The sequence below is a fragment of the Oreochromis aureus genome, linkage group 15 (assembly GCF_013358895.1).
Source record: "Oreochromis aureus strain Israel breed Guangdong linkage group 15, ZZ_aureus, whole genome shotgun sequence".
NCBI lineage: Eukaryota > Metazoa > Chordata > Actinopteri > Cichliformes > Cichlidae > Oreochromis > Oreochromis aureus.
The window spans coordinates 23,100,939-23,123,089 of NC_052956.1; the positions used below are offsets into that span (position 1 = coordinate 23,100,939).

At 42.7% G+C, this 22,151-nt stretch overlaps 1 protein-coding gene across 4 annotated transcripts in view; it reads left to right on the forward strand.

Moving 5' to 3' along the window:
• hivep2a (HIVEP zinc finger 2a) overlaps nt 1-22,151 on the forward strand; it is a 117,538-nt gene that overhangs the window by 86,197 nt on the left and 9,190 nt on the right. For all 4 annotated transcript variants that reach the window (XM_031751536.2, XM_039598925.1, XM_039598924.1 and 1 more), the window contains 10 exons: nt 7,185-7,259; nt 7,370-8,677; nt 8,993-10,872; nt 10,987-11,247; nt 11,866-12,031; nt 12,253-12,346; nt 12,789-14,511; nt 14,643-14,800; nt 20,803-20,978; nt 21,871-21,972. In XM_031751536.2, coding sequence (XP_031607396.1) covers nt 7,720-8,677; nt 8,993-10,872; nt 10,987-11,247; nt 11,866-12,031; nt 12,253-12,346; nt 12,789-14,511; nt 14,643-14,800; nt 20,803-20,978; nt 21,871-21,972 — 5,518 coding nt within the window. In that variant the 5' untranslated portion in view covers nt 7,185-7,259; nt 7,370-7,719. The remainder of the gene's footprint in view (nt 1-7,184; nt 7,260-7,369; nt 8,678-8,992; nt 10,873-10,986; nt 11,248-11,865; nt 12,032-12,252; nt 12,347-12,788; nt 14,512-14,642; nt 14,801-20,802; nt 20,979-21,870; nt 21,973-22,151) is intronic.

The window sequence follows — 22,151 nt, forward strand, 5'->3', positions numbered from 1 at the left end:
AATTCTTCTAAAGAATTGATTTAAAATTTAATTTCACATTTTTTTCCCCTCACAATTAGCATCAAACTGTGCTTTCTTGGAAATGTCTTTGCAAAAGGAAATATTGTAGGGGGCAATTTTTTTTAGGGTAATATACATTTAGGGAACTAAAAACCCTAAAAGTCCAAAAGAGAGAATTGGAATCAGGTGACAGGTGAGAGTTGTGGGTGATTACGCCAATCTGACCTGGGCACTGTGGTCATTGGGGTGGATGGATGGGTCAGCAGGCGCTCGTTTCCTGTTTCTGCCTGGTTCAATTATCACTTGATGACTATAACACAATGACAGTGATGACTTTTCCTGAATCCAACCACATTATCTCTGAATCTAATTCCAAGCAGAGGTATATTACAGCTCTCTGGGCTTGGCGAAGGTAGAGCCCTGTGTTGTCATTCATGCTTGAACTGTGTCTTAAAATTCTTCCAATGAGAATGACAGTCTTAGGATACTGGGCTAGGACTAGATAGGCACACAGCACAAATCATATTCATTCAGCTTACTTTAGAATGGATTTAAGTAGTAGTAGATGTTGTGGATATTTCAGCCATTATTGGCACAATTTACATCTACAGATGGTTGAAGGGCAGATGAAACTCCTAGTTATTATCCCAGTAAATGAACCAGCTCCTGGTGCACTCTAACAGTACACACACACACAGGCATGGGTATACACACTCTCTCAGCAGTCCAACTTATTGTTCCAGTAACTTCTGTGTCCCTCCAGGTAAAACAAAGGTAGAGTTTTATTGGAGGTGTGTGTGGTTTCAGTCCAGTTGGGGCCAAACAGAGCAGAGCCAAAAAACAAACACACTGCCAGCTGCCCTCAACCGGCCCTTCTCTCTTCTCCCTCCACCCCCTACCCCACCCCCTCTCTCTCTCTTTGGCTGTATAAAGTTGTTAATCACTGAATGGAAACCATTAGTAACATGTTTAAATAATTTACTTAGCGTCTGACCACCCAAAGCACCAGAACACTTCGGCTGCTGCTCAGAAACTCGAACCCAGCCTTTGTGTGTGATCAGTCCATGCATGCATCTATTTGGTATACATATAACATTGTGTGTGTGTGTGTGTGTGTGTGTGTGTGTGTGTGTTAGTAGAGTAAAGGCATCTGACACCAGCTTGCATGACCCTCTTCCTCACCAGCTACGTTCCATTTCTAAACATACCATTACCTCACCTGAATCCTCTCTGCTGTGGCCTAGTTCCCCAGTTTCTATGCTTGTTACCTTTCTGTAGTGTTTATTTCCTTACCTCTGTCCTGTTGCACTCTCCTTGATTACTCTCGTGAGTACTTATTCTCAAAGTCTCCTAAATCTTTCAATTTATGGAACCTTAATTACTCTTCTCTATCCCCCTTTTTAGGCTTGTCATTGTGGGCTCTGTTACTAATTTTTTGCCTTGTCTCCTTTCTTTAGATTTGTTTCCTCACCTTTGTTCTCCTTTAGACTCCTCATTTAGTGTTCTTCATTCTTAGTCCTTAACTTTACTCGAGTGCTTGTCGTTTTTGTTTTCTCACCTCTGCTTCATCTTTATTCCCACATGTGAGCCCTTAGTCTTTCCACTTTGTCCCCTTCCCATGGCATCCTTGTTCTTTTTCTCCTTTCTTGGTTTCCACATGTCAGCAAGGTCTCGGTTTTCTTGACAAGTGCTTTTTTCCCCTCCTTTATGTCCTTGAGCTTTGTCCTCACTCTTTGTGTAACCTTGCTATAATTTGTGCCCTTTCTCCGGCTCTTTTGGTCTTTTTTCCTCTTCTCAAACTGTTTTTATCCTCTTTGTTGCCTCTCCTCATTTACTCTCTACATTATGTGCTTTTTCCGTCCATCTGTATCCTTGGGTGTTTGTTCCCTTTTCTTTGTCCTCTTTCTGTTTATTGTGTATTCTTCCCGAAATCCTCCACCTGCCTTTTACATCCTTGTTCCTTCTCTTCTACCTTGGATCCCTTGTGATTGTTCACATCTTTATCTTTTTTTTTCTTTATAAGTTCCCCTTTCTTTTCTTAACGAGCATTAATTCTTCCATCTTTTGTGTTCTTGTTCTCTCTCCTGTAAGTTAATACCCTTAAGTATCCATTCTCCAACTGGATCCCTACTTTCTTATTTCCTTATGTATTATTGTTTCCTTATCTGAGCCCTCATCAGTTGCTTTGTTCCTTCTTTACCTATAATCCATACCTGTTTCCTCATTTGTGTCCCGTATGATTGTTCCCTTTCTGTTTCCTTGCACCGTTTCATCCCTCCCTGCATCTTTGTCATGTGTTCTCCCTCCTTATCCTTTTAGTCTTAATCATAGAGTATCAAATATGGAACTGGGATCTAATTTGTATTCTGCTCATGGCTTTTTTACAAATATATTATGCAACAGAGTGACAGACAGGGCAAGACAAACGCTCGCAAATATGCTTTCTCTCTCTTTTTTTGTCACAGGAATTCCAACCATTTGAGTTGGTATGCGGCACCCTAGCGGGCCAATTTAAGAATAACTAACCACACGTACACGCGCGCAAACACACAGACACACACGCACAGAGCTCTGTCCTCGACTGTTTCTTTCACTGAAAGTAAATGAGAGGCTTATCTACTGCATATCTGAACAAGACACTGTAGGAGAGGGATTACTGGTGAGCGTGCGGGTGGGTGTGTTAGTGATGCATGCATACTCTCATAATGATTCAAGGAGGGAAGGGATTTGTGCAAATGTTGATCTATTATCTTGTCGTTTTGGCAACATTATTCCCAACTGTCATTCCAATGAAGTCGGATGAAATCGAGTGAAAGCGAAAGGGAGAGAGAGAGAGAGAGAGAGAGTGCCTTCAGCCCTCAGGATTGAACAGCCTCCCACACACTTCACAGAGCAGCACACACACATACAGACACGCACACACACACACACACACACACACACACACAGCCTTTTGTTCTTACTGCATGGTTAATGCCCACACAGTGTTCATACCTCCAGGGTTTGGGCATATGTGCGTATGAGTCTACTTGTACATACCTGCAAGCACATGAATTCTCTTGAATCTCTTGTTGCTTCATTTATATCAACATGTTTATTTAATTAGTTTCCATCGAACTTCTATTTTGTAAAGCAGTCTGTCAAGAGGTCTGAGGGCATTCCTGTACAAGGAAACTGGGATATTGAGAAATAGTTGCAATATCCTTTTGAATTCCTCAAAGTTTTAAAGGACAGGTGTGTTGGAAAGATCCCAGCAGGACAAAGCTAGAGAAAGGATTCGGCAAACTGCTGAAAAGCTGCCAAGTTTCATGTCCAGGGTAAAACTGCCAGTTCAAACAAGGTCTGGGTCGAGGCAATGGTGAGAGGGGTTTCACTTTCAGCTCCTCATGTCATCACTTTTAAACACACTGAGTACCTTTAATCCTAATTCTTCAGGATGCATAGCTGACACTGAGAAATGGGACTATCTAATTCCAGAACCACAAGCTAACCAGGTACCTTAAATCAAGAAGAGCAAAAGTAAGAAGCAAAGTGAGACAAGGACAAACCGAACACGGACCATGATCTGAAATTGCCCTCTAGCCAACAACACCCCCTCATACATCCTAATAATGACCTTCCCCCTTCATGTTTCCATGTTGCTCTTTGAAAATGTCTCTGAGCATCCAACTATATTGTTTTAGCTGGATGCACTTATTCATTGCATTGTACAGTGTTATGTCATTTGACACAGTTCACTTAATCCTTATTTATATCATACTGGGCTTGGGTGCAGCCCTTCAGCTCATCCACTATCCTGTTAGCTCCTCTCCTTGACTATGGCTTAATTCTGATTGGCTGCATTTCACAAACAAAAGATTTGAAAAGCAGGTGGGTTGTATAGATATTATATAACACAAGCAAAAATACAACAGGTTTCATCAATACATGTGTTAACCTTCATATAGATATTGTTAAGCTCCAAATTCTTTATTATTGAGAAAACACCTGAACACGTTTTCAGTAAATTTGTGGAGGTTTCTGCATTCATACAAACAGCACATGTAATGTGCTTAAACCTGTCTTTAAATATGTGTTTTGGTTGGACAACTGAGGGCACATTATCATTCTTACTGAAAAGAGGACCATTCAGTTTGCCTACACACAAACGTAAAAACTTAGATCGAGTGTGTTGTTCCAAGTAAAGCATGCCGTGGGTATAAAACACTGCCTAGATCTATTTCCATGTCTATGAAAGCAGAGCTGATCTCTGATCCTTTATGTTAAGTAACTGTGTTTATTTGGGGCATTTTGATAGATCACTTTTTACAAGTGTTTGAGTGTGTATCACTTCTCCTATTTTTACCTCTGAGTATAGCCTCTGAATGCGCTTAGTTTTGACCTACCTACAACTTGGGTGTCTCGTCATGCCCTTTGCCAGCCCACACACATACACACACACACACACGCACAACTGGCACGTATACTTCCCACGCTCATACACACACAAACAGCGCCAGTAGCTATGTCTCTCCTACGCACAGGAACTGGGGCAGGTTGTGTTGGTGAATGTATGAATAAAGCTTTATGTAAGCCATTCACTACAGGCTCCCACTCACACAGCAGATTGTGACCATTCAAAACTTTCATTACAAAACCAGTCACCTTGCATAAGGTTGAAGGCAAGTTAAGCCAAGTTAACCATGGAAGCTGAAAGGTCAGTTTCACCGCTGGTTTATTTGTGGGGTGTGAGTTGAATTCTGATGGATGTTGACGTGTGCGTGATAGCAGCTAGTACAGCTGCAACTGGCAAGTTCATCCATATGAGACCTCCAAACGACAACAAGAGGTACAGTAGAAGTCAAGTGATTTTTTTTCTTTTTTCCTATTAGAGATGATTTTTAAGGAAGCCATATGTGGCTGTTTAGGTTAGGATTGTGAAACATTCACTGAGTTGAAGTCATCTTGGGTGCTTTTAAAAGATCTCTTCAAAAAGCCACACCAAGTAGTAGAAATTGTGTAAAGGTATATTGCTAGGTCAAAAGAATAATAAAGGACATCAGTATGGTTCCCAATGGGCTTAAGAGGGAACACAGAATCCCTTCAGTCAAAAATGGTCTATCTCCAATATTTAATGATGGTGCAGCTCTGTTCTGTGACCTCCGTGCCCTTCCTTGCTCATACATGGAAAGCCTAAGGCAGGAAACACCTCTGATAATTACAAACCACATATTTGCATATGAATATTAAAGAATCTGTAGACAAGGGCAACCTTTTTGTTAACCAAAGTGTTCTGCTTTCAGTTAAAGTCCTATTGATTAACCAAAAAGGAAAGAAGTGTGGATGGATCCAGAAACAGAGAGATCAAAGTTGTCGAAAAGCTGTCTCAAAATCACCAGATATGGTCTGAGGGTGAAATTACCTCGTATTGCTCTTGAAAATGTATGTGCATTTATAAAACATGACTGCAGGATGGAACAGGAAGTCTTAAGCCATTGCAGCTCGTGCGAATTATATAAAATGAAAGGTGGTGCGGGAATTTCTTGTCATGTCAGCTTTTATGAATGTTTAAGTAATCAAAGGTTTTCTGGTCACTTTGAACAGGAGCTCGGACCATTGTCCTCATGTGTAGAGTTATGTTCTGTATATTCAGTGACCAAGATGTTTGACAGCTAAATCAAACTTTTAATCTCAACTCACCCTGGACTCGTGGTTAACCCAGAACTGACGTTAATCCACTTCCCTCTTTGGCACATCCTCTGCTGCTGTACACACTGGCACATCCGATGTGTGCTACAGGCGTCAAAGGACACATGAGCCATGACTCATTGATACTGGAGTGTTTCACCATAGGGGAATTATGCCATGCACATTACTGGATTCACACTGTGAAAGGTCTAAAAAAAGCTGTGCCTTGCCTTGACTATTATTAGTGCCATACTTCCCCTGTAGTAATCACCAAGATTGTTTGCCTTTGGCTGCATTTGTGTCAGCTGACCATAATGCTAACCAATCAGCATCACCGGAGTATAATGCTAGCTAAACTCAATTGAATCCCCATTGTTGCCCAACTGGAGTTTTCTTCCACATTCTTTCACTCTTAACACCATGGAAAACACAAAGATATGACCCAAGGTTGAGATAATGTTTCTGGTATTTGTTTGTCTGTCTTTCTGAGTGGGCGTAGGGGTTTGGGGAGTACATGTGAAAAACACAAGTTAGCTTAAATTTAACGTTCTTGCTGCTAAGAATAAAACATGTTTTCCTCCGGTGCTATTTATAGCTCTCACGTTGGGCCCCCAGACACAAACGTCACTGAGCCCTGCTTACCAGCACTGAGGCCACAGTGTGTGTGTGTGTGGGTGTGTGTGTGTGTTTCTGTCGCAATCAGAGTGCGAGGGAGGTTGTTTAAACTCTGAGATGAGGAAATACAAAGCAAAAATGCAACTTCAGCATGCATGTTTATGTGTGCTCTGTGGCTCTGTGCCCCTTCTGCTGTCAGGTGTTGGTGTGGTTAAGAAACGTTAAACAACGGAAACACACTCATATACACTGTCTACTGCAGTTTTGCAGTGCAGTTACAGTGCCTGCAAGCACTCTGTCTACATCTGTGTGTGTCTTCTTTTGTTTCTGCGTATCTGTGAGTGTTCTCATGATTGCTTTTCAACCAAGTGCATACCAAGTTAGATGTAACCCAGAGAGGAAGGAAAGGTGCTAGTGCTGATTGCTGCTCTTCGACTTGGCCTTTTTGGACGCCTACACATATTATGACACTCCGACGTCACTTCCACAGCGCTATTTATAAGCCTTTGTGTCTCTTTAGGAACAGTGTGGGTTTGCTTTTCATCGGTGACTCACTGAGTGGAAGGAGGAGGGAGGGCGGGAGGGAGGAGAAAGGAGTGAAAAAAGGCAACAAGCACAGATGGAATCCAGTGTGAAGAAACTAACTGAGCAATCAATGACATTTATATTCGCACATCAGGCATGTACTTGACAACTTAGTGAGTCGTCTCTGCACAACAAAGTATGTGGTAGCGTGTTGAATTTAGCAGCAAAAAATGTCACATCAACACCAATCCAACTTATGTTACAAGGGTGATGTCAGACTAAAGGTTATTTACCATCTGTGTATCTGATTACTGTATTATTGGATGATTTTTGTACACAACACTAATTAGCATTTTCTCTCTTTTGCTTTGCTTTAGGTCTTTTGGTGAGAAAACTGAAGGACTTTTGAAGCTACAGAAAAAGGATCTACAAGCACCTTTCCCTCAAGAAAAGTTAGTAATTGAGTATGTTGTTAAACACAGTTTATTACAATTGTTGACTACAGTATTTGCCTAAAATGTTCTCCATGTGCTTCTTCTTTTCTTTTTCTGTCCCTCTGCAGGTCACTCAAGGTTTCTTCTGCTCTTAGATGAACTGGACAGAAGAACGACAGAGAGCAGCGTTCGTGTTTTTACAAAATGGCAGAAGGAGAGAAACCTCTCTGATGTTATCCGCTGAAGCTCCTCTTTCTGCTCCACTTGATAATTCCTGTTTCCAGCTTGACTCTATGATCAGTCTTTCTGAGAAATGGATGGATATTTTATGTTTCTGTAAACTTGTTGGCAGCCAGCAAAGGTTCCGCTATCATGCCTGGTAGTTTTGGGACCTTGTAACCCTCAAAGACCTACCCTCCCAAATTCCCTGCCATCCCCTCTTCTCTCCCTCTTCTAAACCACGGAGAGCTTCAAGAAAATGGAGGCTCGTGAATTACCTGCGACAGGACAGAAATGCCCAAACAAGGAACTACCAAGGGAGAAGGTACCTCTACAAAGAAAATGGGCGTCAGAGCCTTCTGCAAACACCAAACGAAGCACTTTTGCTGACCTGGAGGCTCCTGGAGGATCAGCACCCCAGCAGAAGTACCCAATCACAGGGAATTCTGGAAAGCTGCTATCTGGACCATCTGCAGTTGGGGCCATAGGAGGCCCGCCATCTCAAGACCCACAAGGCCCCTTTGCTCAAGGGTTCCCCAGGGGATATCCTTACCAACTTGGCCAGCCATACCCTCAACATCCTCAATCTGAACGGTTTCTCTCAGGAGCCAAACCACAGCCAGGCCTAGAGCCTCATGCCTGGCCATTTGCTGGCCAGTTGCCCTCGGATGACCTATTCCCAGGACACCCAGGACACACTCACCCACATGGAGCTGGTGCAGGGAGGTTCCCTCGGCACAAATCTCCTAGTTTACCCAGCTCCTTTGGACAGTATTCTCAGTCAGGCCCGGAGCCCGGAGAAGAGGCCTATGGCAAAAAAGAGCAAAAGCCAAAAAAGCCTGGCAAGTACATCTGCCACTACTGTGGACGAGCTTGCGCCAAGCCCAGCGTCTTGAAGAAGCACATCCGCTCACATACTGGAGAGAGGCCATACCCTTGTGTACCCTGTGGCTTTTCTTTCAAAACCAAGAGCAACCTTTACAAGCATCGCAAGTCCCATGCTCATGCCATCAAAGCTGGACTCGTACCATTTTCAGAGCTAGCTGTGGCCCGTAGTGGGGACATGGACCAGGCATCCCCAGTGGGCGAGGCTGAGGTCCATTCAGATGGAGAACAGAGTACCGATACAGATGAGGAAGGCGTGGAGCCCACCACCATGCTAACAGACAAAGACAGTCCCACCCTGCAGATCTCCTTTGAAGCTGACAAGAATACAGGTTATTTTCTTATATAAGACACTTTAAAAAAATTTTAAAGTAGAATTTTCCCAAAGAGTCAAAACAGTTTTGGTTCATAGAAACCCCTTCTTAACACGTAGCTAGTTCTTTATATCTTCTACTTCATACATGAACATCTTTTGATGCTTAAAATACTATTTGTTATGGGTATGTTTACGATGATCCAAAATAAAAATGTATTGGTTTACAGTAATGCTGTTGCGCAGTTCAGCTACAGTGATTTAAACTCTGCATGTATTGTGTTTATTGTGAATGGTTGTAATCTGTATCATCTTCATTTTTCCCACTATAAAGGTGGTGCTGAACCAGCATATGCAGATTCACCTGAAGAGCTACCCATTGGATCTATGAAAGTGCCTATTCTTATTGTTCCCAAGCCTGGGGGAGTTCCCTCCACAGGGATGGAGTGCCCCCCCTTTCATGACATAAAAGTGTCACACCACATGTTAGCATCAAAGGCTGGTGGAAGAGCACGTTCACTGGATGACTCCCCAACCATCAAACAACGTTTGGCCCTGAGGCTAAGTGACAAAAAAGGACAGGACACTGACCTTGCCATGTCCCAGTCACTTAACCTCCTCAGTCCTCACAGCAAAGGCAGCACAGACTCTGGCTACTTTTCACGCTCTGAGAGCGCAGAGCAGCAGATCAGCCCTCCAAATACCAACGTCAAGACGTACGAGGAGATTATGTTTGGTCGAACTTGGTACTACCGACCAAGCTCCAGGTCAAGACACTCTATAACAGTAGGCATGGCAGGGGCAGACCCTACTAGCCTGACTACCCTGAAGCAACCTGGTGCAATTCTGGAAATAGGGAAGATAGCTGAGGATCATATCTCTTTTAGAGGAGATGTAGGAATCTCAGAAGATCCAAAGCAGTATCCAACTGGGCCATGTCAAAGCAGTACAGGACTTCTAGAGCCTCCATCAGATTCTGGGCATCTTATTAGGAGTAACTCCATGCCAACTTCCACCCCTCCTAACCTCAGTGTTCCCCAAGGGATACGGGGTAGCCAATCCTTTGACAATGTTGTGACAGATGATGTGTTTTACCCACCAGGCCATCGTAGGCTCACAAGACAGAGTGCATTTGAAAATTCAACCAATGAAGCCCACGTAGGAGAGGCCGAGGGTTTTGGACACATGCCTAAGAATTTAACTTCGTCTCTGGGTATGAAGATTGGTGAACGCAGCCCAGGAGTTCCAGAACATGTTCCCTTTAGTTATGGTACTAAAGTTAGTATGTCAGAAATAGCCACAAGAAAAAGGAGGAAAGAAAAGAGTGTTGGGGATGATGAGGACAGCCCTGGACACTGCGACAGTAGCTGTAGTGGTTCAGTGGAAATGATAGGGGACTATGACTTTAAACAAGGCAGTTTTGATGGGTCCAGAGCCACCCCAACAGGGAAAGGTTCCCTTCATAGTGCACACAGTCAGTCTGACAGCTTTGATACCTGTGCCAGCATGTGCTCCGAGGACATTGCACTATTTACCGACTCTGAGGGCAGAAAAACAGCTGGGAATGTCATATCAGTTATCCAGCATACCAACTCCCTCAGCCGTCCAAATTCCTTTGACAAGTCAGAGTCTTTTGAACAGCCAGCATATCAGCCTTCAGATAAAGCTCCATGTACTCAGTACTCTGAGCAGTCTGACACAGAGATCTTTGAAGATGCTCTAAGTCCTGAATCCACCCTTCTGAGGACAGAGAGCATGGAGCAACAGCCACAAAGTGACAGTGACTTGGCCTCCCTTTCATCGTCATCAGCTGCAGCCTCACCTGGACAGCCTTATCACATCCCACCCAAACTAGTCAGACAACCAAACATCCAGGTTCCTGAAATCAGGGTGACAGAGGAGCCAGACAAGCCTGATAAGGACACAGAAGCTCCAATGACCAAGGAGCTGGAGAAGCAGCAGCATGTCGAGGAGTTTCAGTTGCCACAGAGAAGCGACACACTATCCCAAATGCCATCAGAAAAGCTCCCACCCAAGAAGAAGAGGCTCCGCCTAGCAGACATGGAACACTCATCTGGAGAATCAAGCTTTGAATCGACTTGCACCAGCCTTTCTCGTAGCCCCAGTCAAGAGAGTAACTTGTCCCACTCCTCTTCCCTTTCCATGTCATTTGACAGAGATGAAGGTCTCAAGTCTGTCTCACCAACTAAACAGGTAACCCATTTTTAGTAATTTCAAGTGCATTTACGCCACTTTTATAGTAAGGTCTTCACTGAGGGGTTTGCATCCTGAACAAAGTGGAAACTTTGTCTCTTTGTTTCTGTAAAGGATGATTCTTCAGTATCTGGTGGTGGACCAAAGCAATCAGAGTTCCTGACTGTGCCAGGCAGTGGTTATTCTAGCCACCACCAGCAGAGGGAAATGAGGAGGTCTTCATCAGAACAGGCACCATGCACGCTGCCTATGGAGTTGCCTGAAATGCGCAGTAAATCCTTTGACTATGGAAGCTTGTCAACCTCAAGACAGGGAGAACTGTACTCCAGTGCTTCTGCAATGAAGGAACGTCGGCGTGGATATCTTGTTAGACAGGTAGCGTATAAACAATGAACTTATATTTAGATGTATTTGGCCGTGTGTCATTTGTATACCTCGGAAAGAGAACGCAGAAGTTGTCAGTGACAATGCATGGAATGAAGGAGCTGGAGTAAAGGTGGTTCCAAAGAAGCTTGCAGATAGAGAGCAACAGAGGGCTGGCTTAAAAGAACTTAAGTAGCTCACCCTTTCTGGGATTGCAAATTGGATGCATAGAATAATGTGGGCTAATGTGAGCTAGTCTTGTGATTAGCTGGGCTACCCAGATTGTAGCTAAGCTTGACTTAATGGCCACAGTGTGCTTGCTTTGTTATTCAAAACAAACTTGCAACTTCTTCAACTGAACATTTAAAAACTCTGAGGTAGAAGAGGACTAGGAGCTTATTAAGGATGAAGGCACTACAAAATAATTTAGTATTTTAGCACCCCCATCAGCCTCATTCAAAGACATCCTAATGATGCCATGCTATACTGACATTATGATCTCAATACAATGCAATCACAATGTTATCATGCACTATATTAAGGTTTATATGGAATCCTTAGTCAAGCTAACCCAATATAATTTTATTAAAGCTAAACCACTTTCCCTCCATACTTCTCTGCATTTGGCAGGCTTCACTGAGTGTTTATCCAGAGGCAGTTACCCAGGAGCCAGGGGGCGCAGAAACGTCAATCAAACAGGAGAGTTTGGAGCATGGGGGATGGCCTGGCCCAGCAGGATCCCCCCACAGCAGCAGCGAAGCAGTCAGCAGAGCCAAGAGAACTGGGATTGGTGCTGGTAAGCTTTACATTCATCTTAGTATGTTGTCTATACTTTTTTTTGTCTTATACTTTATTCATCATACTTTCCCAAACTTTTATTGAAAGTGCAGTATCTTGATAAAAATTTCTCGACTCAATAAACTACCCACGTCCTCCCGTGCATGGATTGTATTCTGCTATTTTGGCTTACTTTTGTAAAATGAGTATCCTTTTCAAATATATGCATTTTATGCACAGATATAGGACCTCACCAACATCAGCAGCACCACCAGCATATTCTCCAACAGAGTGTCAGCGAAGACAGCCTTCCAGAGGAACCTCTCTATAGCAGGTCAGACAAAATATCCTTACAGAGAAATAACCTAAAATAATAATAGTACAGCCCTACTTCCAAAACATCTGGAAAACTGTAAAATAACACAATGAGAACAGAATGTAGTAAATTGCATAGAGTTGAAAGTAGTATCATGGATGCTGGCCTTTAAATCTGTGGTGATAAGAAAGCCTGAATACAGAACACCCAAGAATTCTAAAAAGAGATTTAAGATTTTGATTGTTTAGACCACAATATGTTTTTTCTCACATTTTTGTAAAATAAATAATTGAAATGTTATTATTTTGGTTGTAACTTCTATTAAGAGGCTTTACATTATTCGAAAATCATTGCTTTCCATTTTTATGGTTGTATTTAGGGCCACATTTATTACTGTAAGTACTATGTCAAAAATTGCTGTAGCCTTCAGCAAAATTGATAATGTTTTTGTCCTCTATAGGTCCCAGCAGCATCGCTTGCAAGCCCAAAGCTCGTCATCAGAGGGAGAGCATCCAGGTCATGAGGTCATGAGTAAAGATATGATGCAGCAGTACCAGAGTGGCCCTCCTTTCCTTTCTTTCCCACAGCCAGGCCTCTTCTGGAATCAGGAGGCTGAACAGACACCAAGACAGCAGCAGACCCAGCAGGCCCAACTGCAACTCCAAAAACTCCACATCAGATCACCTGGAAATGTACCCGGTCTCCCACTTCACAAACAGCAGCCACTCCACTCCCTGCAACAAGTCCACGATCAACAGCCATATGATGGAAAATCAGAAAATCCGACCTCTCAGATTTACCCTGCTTCTTTTTCAGCTCGCAGCTCTCCTCTGTCAGCCTCGCTGTCCACCACCTCCTCCATGCTTCTGCAACAGATCCAACCCATATTTGCCACCCAGAACCTGGGCTCACAGGCCTCTTTGCCTGGTTTGCTGGTTCCTGTACGGATCCAAACCCATGTGCCATCATTTGGTAGTGTTATGTACACCAGTGTTAGCCAGCTGATAGCTTCTCATGGTAGTGGAGCACAAGGTTTGGGTTCAGCCAGGCCAGGCAGTACTGACAACAGCAACATGTCTCCTCCGGTTGGTGTTGTGAGTGTCACGAAGCCACATGGAGGAGTTGGAGGAGGTTTCAACTTAGCACATTTCCTAGGGCAGACAGATGGTGCAGTGCTCCGGCACCCACTCTGGAAGGGTCCAGATTCACTACCAGAGCAACGTCTAAACACAGGGATCCCCCTATCACTAACATCAGGCACTATATCCACCACAGATGCCTCAGGGTCTGCTATCGGAGGGGGCAAGCGCATGCTCTCTCCTGCCAGCTCACTTGAGCTCTTCATCGAGACTAAGCAACAGAAAAGAGTAAAGGAGGAGAGGATGTATGGACAGATTGTCAAGGAGATGAGTGCTGTGGAGCTAAGTGGAACTGAAGGTGGCAGCAAGCCTGACAAGGGACAAGCAAGAGGTCTGAAGAGCGAAGGCTCCATGGATGATTCTGAAAGGATGTCCTCTTCTCCTCCATTAAGTGACTTCCCAGTTGCTACCAAGATTGCCATTCCTGTCCGTTCCTCTGCCCCCCATCTCTCTGATGTCCCTCGGGCTCAGAGCTTCACTCCTCCGCTCCAGATTGTCACAGACCGTTCTCCAGCTTCAGGTGGCCGCGACTCCCCAGAGGAGCTTGACGTGGACGATTCAGTCCAAGAGCCCAGCTCCAGCCCAGAGTCCATGGTTTCCTCTAACGACGCAGAAGACGCTGACAGCACGAAGCAGCCTACTTCAAATAAAATGCCTGTCAGCATGCTGGTTCAGCTCGATGCCAACCAAAGCCCAGGATTACCCGGAGCAGCGGGTCAGACTCTGCTGCTCACAGATGTGGCAGATGTCCAGCAGCTTTTCCAGTTCCCTAGCTTACGCACAATGAGCAGAGTCAGCTGGTGTTTCCTGAACTACACCAAACCCAACAGCACCCAGGCAGCTTTGCGTAGCTCCGTCTACAGTTCATGGTGTGTCAGCTCATACAATCCCAATCCTCTGAACCTGAGTACCAAGGCTTCACTGGCTCTGCTGCGGTCCAAACAGAAGAGGAACACTGATTCGATGTACACAACGGCAGCCATGTCTCCACCCAGCTCTGGAAAACTGGTGTCTTCTGTAGCCTGGAAACTGCGGTTTGATCAGGTATGTGCTGCAGTCATCAGAATGATAAAGGATTGCCAAGAGAAATATTGAATTATGCATGCATGGACACAACTACAGAGAAACACAACCACAAGAATCTTAATCTGCCCTTTATGTTACCTTTTTTTTAGCTGAAGCCAGAGCTGATGCCAGTGGATGTCAGTCATTTTGGGAGGAAGATGAAGGGAGTGGTTTCATGGGATCGTTCGAAGGAGGAGCAGGTGGAGAAGGAGGTCTCAGTCAAACAGCCTGCTGCTGAACCGACACGCATCAAGATCTTCGAAGGCGGGTATGTCTAATAAAAATGCACAATTAAAAGGGACAGGGATACCCTCTAAACATGACTTGTCAAACCCCCAGAAAACTACTCTCTCTTTCTTTTGTGTACTTGAAGCCATGCCAGTTGATGTTATTGTAGCATCAGCTTGTTGGGAGAAATTGTGGAATAGAAAAGGACAAATCTTCAAGTAGGAAGTGTCCTCTTCTAACAGATAAAGCATGCAGCTAACTAACGTTACAGCTCAGCTCAGGAAGATGCGCGAATGTTTACATCCTGCCACACTAGGAGGAGCCTCTCATTATCACAGCAATATGTTTGGCTGGTGTAGAGGTGCAGAAATAAAATAGTTCCTTTGTGAAGCTTCTCACTCCAACATGAACAGAAATCATGTACAGGGTAGCAAATATTTAAATATTTGATGTTGGGGTGAAATGCTCCTTTAAAAGCATTTAAATGCTGTTTCTGCTGTCTGCTGTGGCATCATAGATCACATAAAGAGATCAGTCTACAGCGTGTTTCACACTTCCTCAGAGACTAGAGGGATAAAAAAGAAAAGAAAAGCGGATTTAAACTTGTATGGTCAAAATCAGTTTATTTTTCTGTGAATGAAAAGAGCAGATAAAACCCTAAAGAGATGTAAAATTAAATCGTCAAAGGAAAAGGTCAGGCTTTACTTAAAATGTAAACATATACTAACTAATAACCACTTTTATGATATTATTTGTATTAATGCTTTTCCCTTAGAAAATCAGGAATAAGGAAAGAAATAAGGCATAAAACTTGCATACAGAAAAGTGATTTGTTACAAGTACGTGATTCAAAATACTGAGCTGCCTTTTGTCTTTTTCTTAATCCTAACAGCTGAGTATTCAATAAAAATCAGCACTGATGACCTCTGTATGAACTGTAAGGACATCTGCCTCATCATGATTAGTCAGAAAAATCTTCTTAGGTATTAAAAAAGAAGACTTATCCTTTTACAGCCTATTCTTTGGGCTTAATTTGTGCCTGCGAGAGTCGGGCCAAGAGCCTGAGCCTGGTAAACCCATCACGGGCTAACGACTCGGGCTGCATTGCTGTAATTGGACGTCAACTTTCATAATTCTTGCTCTGAGTTTTATAGACTGGTGTGAAGTGGGATTTGTCCCTCGTTAGTTGTGTTTTAAAGCCTTTTTCACGCAGTTTTTCTAACACCAACAACTCCAGTATTTATTTCTTTTGTTAGTTGCTGAGAGGAGAAATGCTTTTTTAAAAATCCTATTAGATTACTTCATTTATTCGGCGCAATGTTTTATTTTAGTTTTAACATTTTTACGAGTTTTTCGCCTTTATTCCAAATTATTTATAGATTTTTTTCAAAGTTTATTGTTTGTGTGTGACTTCATGTGCGATTGCAGTTCTAATAAATTACTGCAATGTGCAGCACCTTTTTGAAAGCGGCGCATTTTTGCCAATTTCTGTTTTTAGAGAACAGTTTCAGCATTTTCTGAATGTATAAAGTTCATTTACTCCCACACAACTGAAAAGATTTCCACCATACAGCGATGACAAAATGCAGGACACTTTGGAAATGGACGTTCAGATTCACCAGAGCTTTAGAAAAGGTTTTTTTTTTTTCTGCATGAGATAAGAAAGCTCTTTTAAGCGACTTTGCATCCATCTTTGTGAACATGAGTCAGCTGATGAATAAAAGCAGAAGCCAAAAAAGAAAGAAGCAGAAAATCTTTGGCAGAAGTCATAACTTTAAGTATTATCTTCTGGTTTTGACTCAAAGCAGATGAACTGCTTAATCACATTGTTACAGCAAACATTGCCCCTCCTTTTAACATAAATATTTAACTGTTGTTAAAACCCTACTTTAGCTTTTTCATCCTCGTGTTCAGTATTTTCCCAAATAAATTTATCAGTTCCCCAAAAAGTGAGTGTATGAGGTATTGTTTCAGCACAACAGATGTTGCACGTGCAAAATTTATCATCAGCTAAACTAACAAAAGTTTATGCCTGGGATAATCTAACCATGTCAAACTAATGTGTTTTAAAAAAAATTGAACAAAATATGTCTCCTTCTTAGTCTCAGAGTGTCAGATACTGTTGTTGAGTCAAAGTGGCGGCTCAAAGATACACATACTCGTTGGCGATTGTGCCGTGATGAACCGCATTTAAGGGTTGTCACTCCAAACGAGTCACGTATGAATGGTTGGAAAAGACCTCTGGGGGTCACATGAAAAACACTGGATGATCAGCATTTTTCACCATCCAGTGTTATGATAAGAAGAGACAAATATTAAATCTTAAACCTTTAACCAATATGTGTAGTTTTTGGTGTCTTCTGGCTCAAGACTGTCACGCTCCTTTTATTCTAGTAAGAACTTTGGGCTGTTTCCCCCAGAAAGACATCTGATGACCCTCCCTGTGCTCTTAATGACATGTTTTGACACCTCACTACATATCAATAAACACGTGATTTGACAAGAATTATAATAGGCTCTGAGGTTTTCCAAGGGTAGCCCTAGTAGGCTAACCCTCACTAACTTCTGATGCACACCCTGTCATTTGGTGCAGGAAGCAGACGTGAAATACAAGAGTAAACGCTCAGTTCAGAAAGGAAAAACAAGGGTTAACCTGAGCAGGCGTCCTAGGGGAGAAGAATAAAAAATGGACATTTAGCTCTCGGCATCCAGTACCGCCATGGTTGCACCAACAACCTTAGCTTGTGTGTGTGCATGAGGCTCCTAAATAGGTTAATATGGCCACGTGAAACTTTTTTGGTTAAAGAAAATGTATCTATAGCACTAACTGACTTATACTCAAAGCATGCACAGAATCATGAAAGCTTTAATCTACTCTGGCTTTAATTCATAAATTGGCTTGCATGTCTGCATCTATTTGAGAAGGCTGGCATCTTTTGCTGAGCAGTCAAAGTTTATATAGTCTATTTATATTCCTGAAAGTTACTCAAATCTAGCGACAAAGCAGAGAAAATCTTTTGTTTATTATTGTGTTGTCATTAAACTCACATCTGGCTTATTTTCCACATAGAAAGCTAAGGGATTTTTTTTTCAAGTGTACATTCAATGGTCAAATAAAGCCTGTACGAGGGAGTTTAAGCTAACCCCTGTAGAGAGAGACATTCCCACAGTGTCATAATGTTTTATAGCCTACAGTAGAGCCAGTAAGACCAAGGTTACCGAATGGAACAGACGGTGCAGACACACACAACATGCAAATATACCCCTTCTCTCTCTCTCGCTTTCTCACACACACACACACACACACACACACACACACACACACACACACACACACACACACACACACACACACACACACACACACATATACAGGGAGTTATTAAATGCAGCAGTGAAGTAATTCTCTGGTGTCCCCAAAGGACACTTAAGAGGAATAAGTGGATAAAAGCACACAAACAGAGTGCACAGGAAAGACAAACATATGCACACATACACTCACACAAACAGGCACTCAAACAGACTATACCTTAAAAAAAAAGAAAGAAACCTAAGGTGAAATCTTTCTCTATGACAGAAATCCATTAAGTGCAAATTTTGGCCGAAGAACCAGATCTTTTACTGGCTTTACGTTTCGCCGTCACTCGAACGTTTCAGTAGTTTTGAAAGTGAATCTGCTTTTATGATCTTACCGTGTGCCCTGAATAAAATAGAATAAAACAAAATAATCATCATAATTCATTTTTGGTAACTGGACACAGCTGTGCAAACGTCTCGGCTCAGACGAGCACTCAGAGGTATTTCCCAGTCCGCGGTGCAGTTGAAAGACAAATTTCCCCTCGCTGCTGCAGATGGATTGTTTGATGTACCTGATATTTGACCTCCTTTAACACATGAGGCCCTGAACTACACATTATCCACTTCTCCAGCCACTGCAGACAGAACAGGAAACTATACAATCCTCCAGCAGCTTTTGCTACTCCTCCACAAGGATTTATTCTTTTTTTTCTTTAGTACAAAAAATCTGAACTAAATGCGATGCTTCTGCGGCAGAGCAAAAACAGACAGAATTTACCAGAATTTGACTGGTGGTTGGTGGTAACTTCCCTCCATGACTGACAGACTCATGCAGACATGCACTGATCCCACTGCCAAGTGTCCGCTCTTTCACTCAAAGCCTCATGTGGGATAGAAAATCACGACTGACAGCGATGCTTAAAAAAAAGAAATCTTGTAAAAGAATAAGTGGGACTGGCTGAAGGACTGTGGTTATCTTTTTTTTTTAGAAAAGATGATGAACAACAAAGCCAGAAGTGGAACGCTCCAGTGGTTCCCGTTTTAGCTTAAAAGAAAGAAAGGTTGCATCTGTATGGAGGTTATGACCAGGTCAACAAAATTCACAGGGATAATAAAAGACAGCAGGCTTGTTTTCTGCTTACATTAATCATGGTGATCATCGTGAGACACAAAGTAATCTGTTGCAGCTTACTACAAACACATGATGATCAGCTGTGGCAATAACCCCCGTGGAATACGCCACCAGATGCTTCACAGCGTGCTTCGAAAGCATCCCAGAAGCGGCTCTCCGCTCTCCATTTTTGACAGAAGCTGCGTCAAGATGTGCAGAGCTGATGAGCAGAGACAGGAGTGGCAATGAGATTTATTTTCAAAATAAAAGACTTTGTTTATGCCAAATGTGTGACTTGAGATTGTGCAAAAGACAGATGAACAATCAGAGATGTAACATCACATGCAAACACCTGGTGTATTCCTCAGAGTAAAACTGATAATGCCTGACAATATGTTGGTGCCAGAACACCTCTGACCCATCAGATCTGTTTGGTTTGTGTTTTTCACTGGAATCATTCGAGCGAATGCTCAGATTGAGGGATTGTGGGAGTGTAGAGGCCAAATCAATGCCTTGCGTCATTCCTGAGCATTTTTTGAGGGGTGTGGGTGTATTGTCCTTCTGGTGTCCATCATGTCACCAGTGGTTATTGGTGGCATGCAGTGGTTGGGTAATGAATGGGACTAACCTCAGCTTTGAGGCAAGCAATTGGAAATGACTGCAAATGGAAATTAACAATTCTGCTGAGTGACATATGACAAGGTGTAAAATATAGCACTATATGAACCATCCCAGCAGGGGTGAGTGGGATTTAAACATGAATCAATCCATTATTGCTCATTGAAGATTTAGGGAAACTAGCATGCAAGAATTCATCAGAGACTGCCCTGATTGAAATTTTTACAATCCAATAACGAAATTAAAACAAGAACAATAAAATGTTTTCGTCTCCTCCCGCCTGTAACTTTGTTACCTTAGCTCCTTCACACATAGCATCAGTATTGTCTCAGATAATAAACTGTTTCTTTATCAAATACGTCAAAGCTAACCAGCTAAACTGTGGAGGGGGGGGTTCGGTTAACATTTAGTTGTTCACATGCCGTTGTATGTTGCACCCAGACTGATGTCTCTGACACCCTCTGAGCCCTACGATGCATCTGAGCAGAGGAAACCTCATTTCAGTCTTATTTAACCAGAACCTCTGTGTCAGCAAGCATCTGTGTCTCTGACTTTGACCTCTGACCTCTTTGTGGTGAAGGATAAAGATTTTCAATAACAATAAATAGAGTGTCCAATGAAGATTGGAATACACGTTTCATATATTTTTCAATATAAAACAGGATCGGTGTCTTTCTCTGTGTGTGTGTTAGCATTGTGCTGTATGTGTGTATCCGTTTACTACTTCGCCAGCCTTTAATTGTCCCCTTGGGAAAAATAAATTGTGATGAAGTGAATTGAATCACAGCCAACCGTAGAGGGCTGTCTGGCAGTTATACTGTAGCAGTACATTATTTATCTTTATACTGTATACATAAGCATAAATAACAACTGTGGCAGGACAAAATTATGATATTACAAGCGAAACTCACTTTCATGGCTTCATTGTTAACAATTGTTTCTGCTATTGTGTTAACAAAGTGCCTGTTTTGCAAAAATGTAAAAAACCTCATCGCTGCACTGTTTCTTTCCTCCAGCTATAAATCCAATGAGGACTACGTCTACGTCCGCGGTCGCGGGCGAGGGAAATACATCTGCGAAGAGTGTGGCATCCGCTGCAAGAAGCCCAGCATGCTGAAGAAACACATCCGAACGCACACCGACATCCGACCCTATGTCTGCAAGTTCTGCAACTTTGCATTCAAGACGAAAGGTAGGGCTTCTTTTATAATGTGTGTTTTGCAGCATGCTATGAGCAAGCCTGGCTACAGTCACTGTGCAACTGCAACCCTCCTTGTAACCCGCCTCCGCCCTCGGTGCTTTTTCGTATCTGTTGTCACTGATGTCTGCTCTGATCCGTGCTCGGGTTTTGCTTCTTTTGCATTTATACTGGTGAATATAAGTTAGAGGAGAGGAAATGAATCTTTTTTTGACTACAGCATTACTGACTGAACTCTGTTTATCTCTGTATGCAAGTAATGCAGTGACTTATTAAGGCCGGGGTTTGATTTATTTTATAACTGCAGTAACCACTGGATATTGTAGATCTCCATAAATATCTTCTAAACTTTCTCCTTGACCATCACAGTAAACCTTGTAAACATTTTTCCAGGTGTTAGCAGCTTTTTACGGCAGACTTTTAGTAGGAAAACTCTTAAGGCGCAGCACTAAGTGGTTAAATGAATGAATAAAACATGCAGAAAGGCTGTTTTTCTGTAGCTGTGGTCAGCAGGAACCTCCATCATATCAGAGGTTAAAGATGCTGACTACCCGATATGTGATCTTTAATAAAAAGCCATTATCCACGGGATAGATTTTCAAATTCACATGTAAAGCATGTGTATCTCTGGATTCTATACATTCTGCCAACTGAAGCAGAGTCCAGACAGGTTGAGTAATTTTGTTATTAAATTAAATTTGTTATAAATTATATATTATTTGTAAATTGCAATCTTGCGGTCTTACTCTTTCATCCGCTTCTATTTCCATTTCACCTCTTTCTTTTACAGTCTTGTGTTGATGCAGCCCAAGAAACTGTGGTTTCCAGTAAGACTAGTCGAAGGGTCATTAAATGGTGTTTGTGCTTGTGTGTGCGCATTTTGCAGGAAACCTGACGAAGCACATGAAGTCTAAGGCTCATATGAAAAAGTGTCTGGAGTTGGGAGTCTCCATGTCTTCTGTTGAGGACACTGAGGCAGACGAAGGAGGTAGGAGACAAACACACTCATGCATTTACACACACACACACACACACAGACACACACACACTTCTTGAGCTGGACTACATCCTGCTGTCTTATTGAGTGCAGCCTGCAGAGCTCTTGGCTCGGTGTAGCTGTACAGAGACAATTAGTGTAATGGAAAGCAGAGCTTATCCTGACAGCCA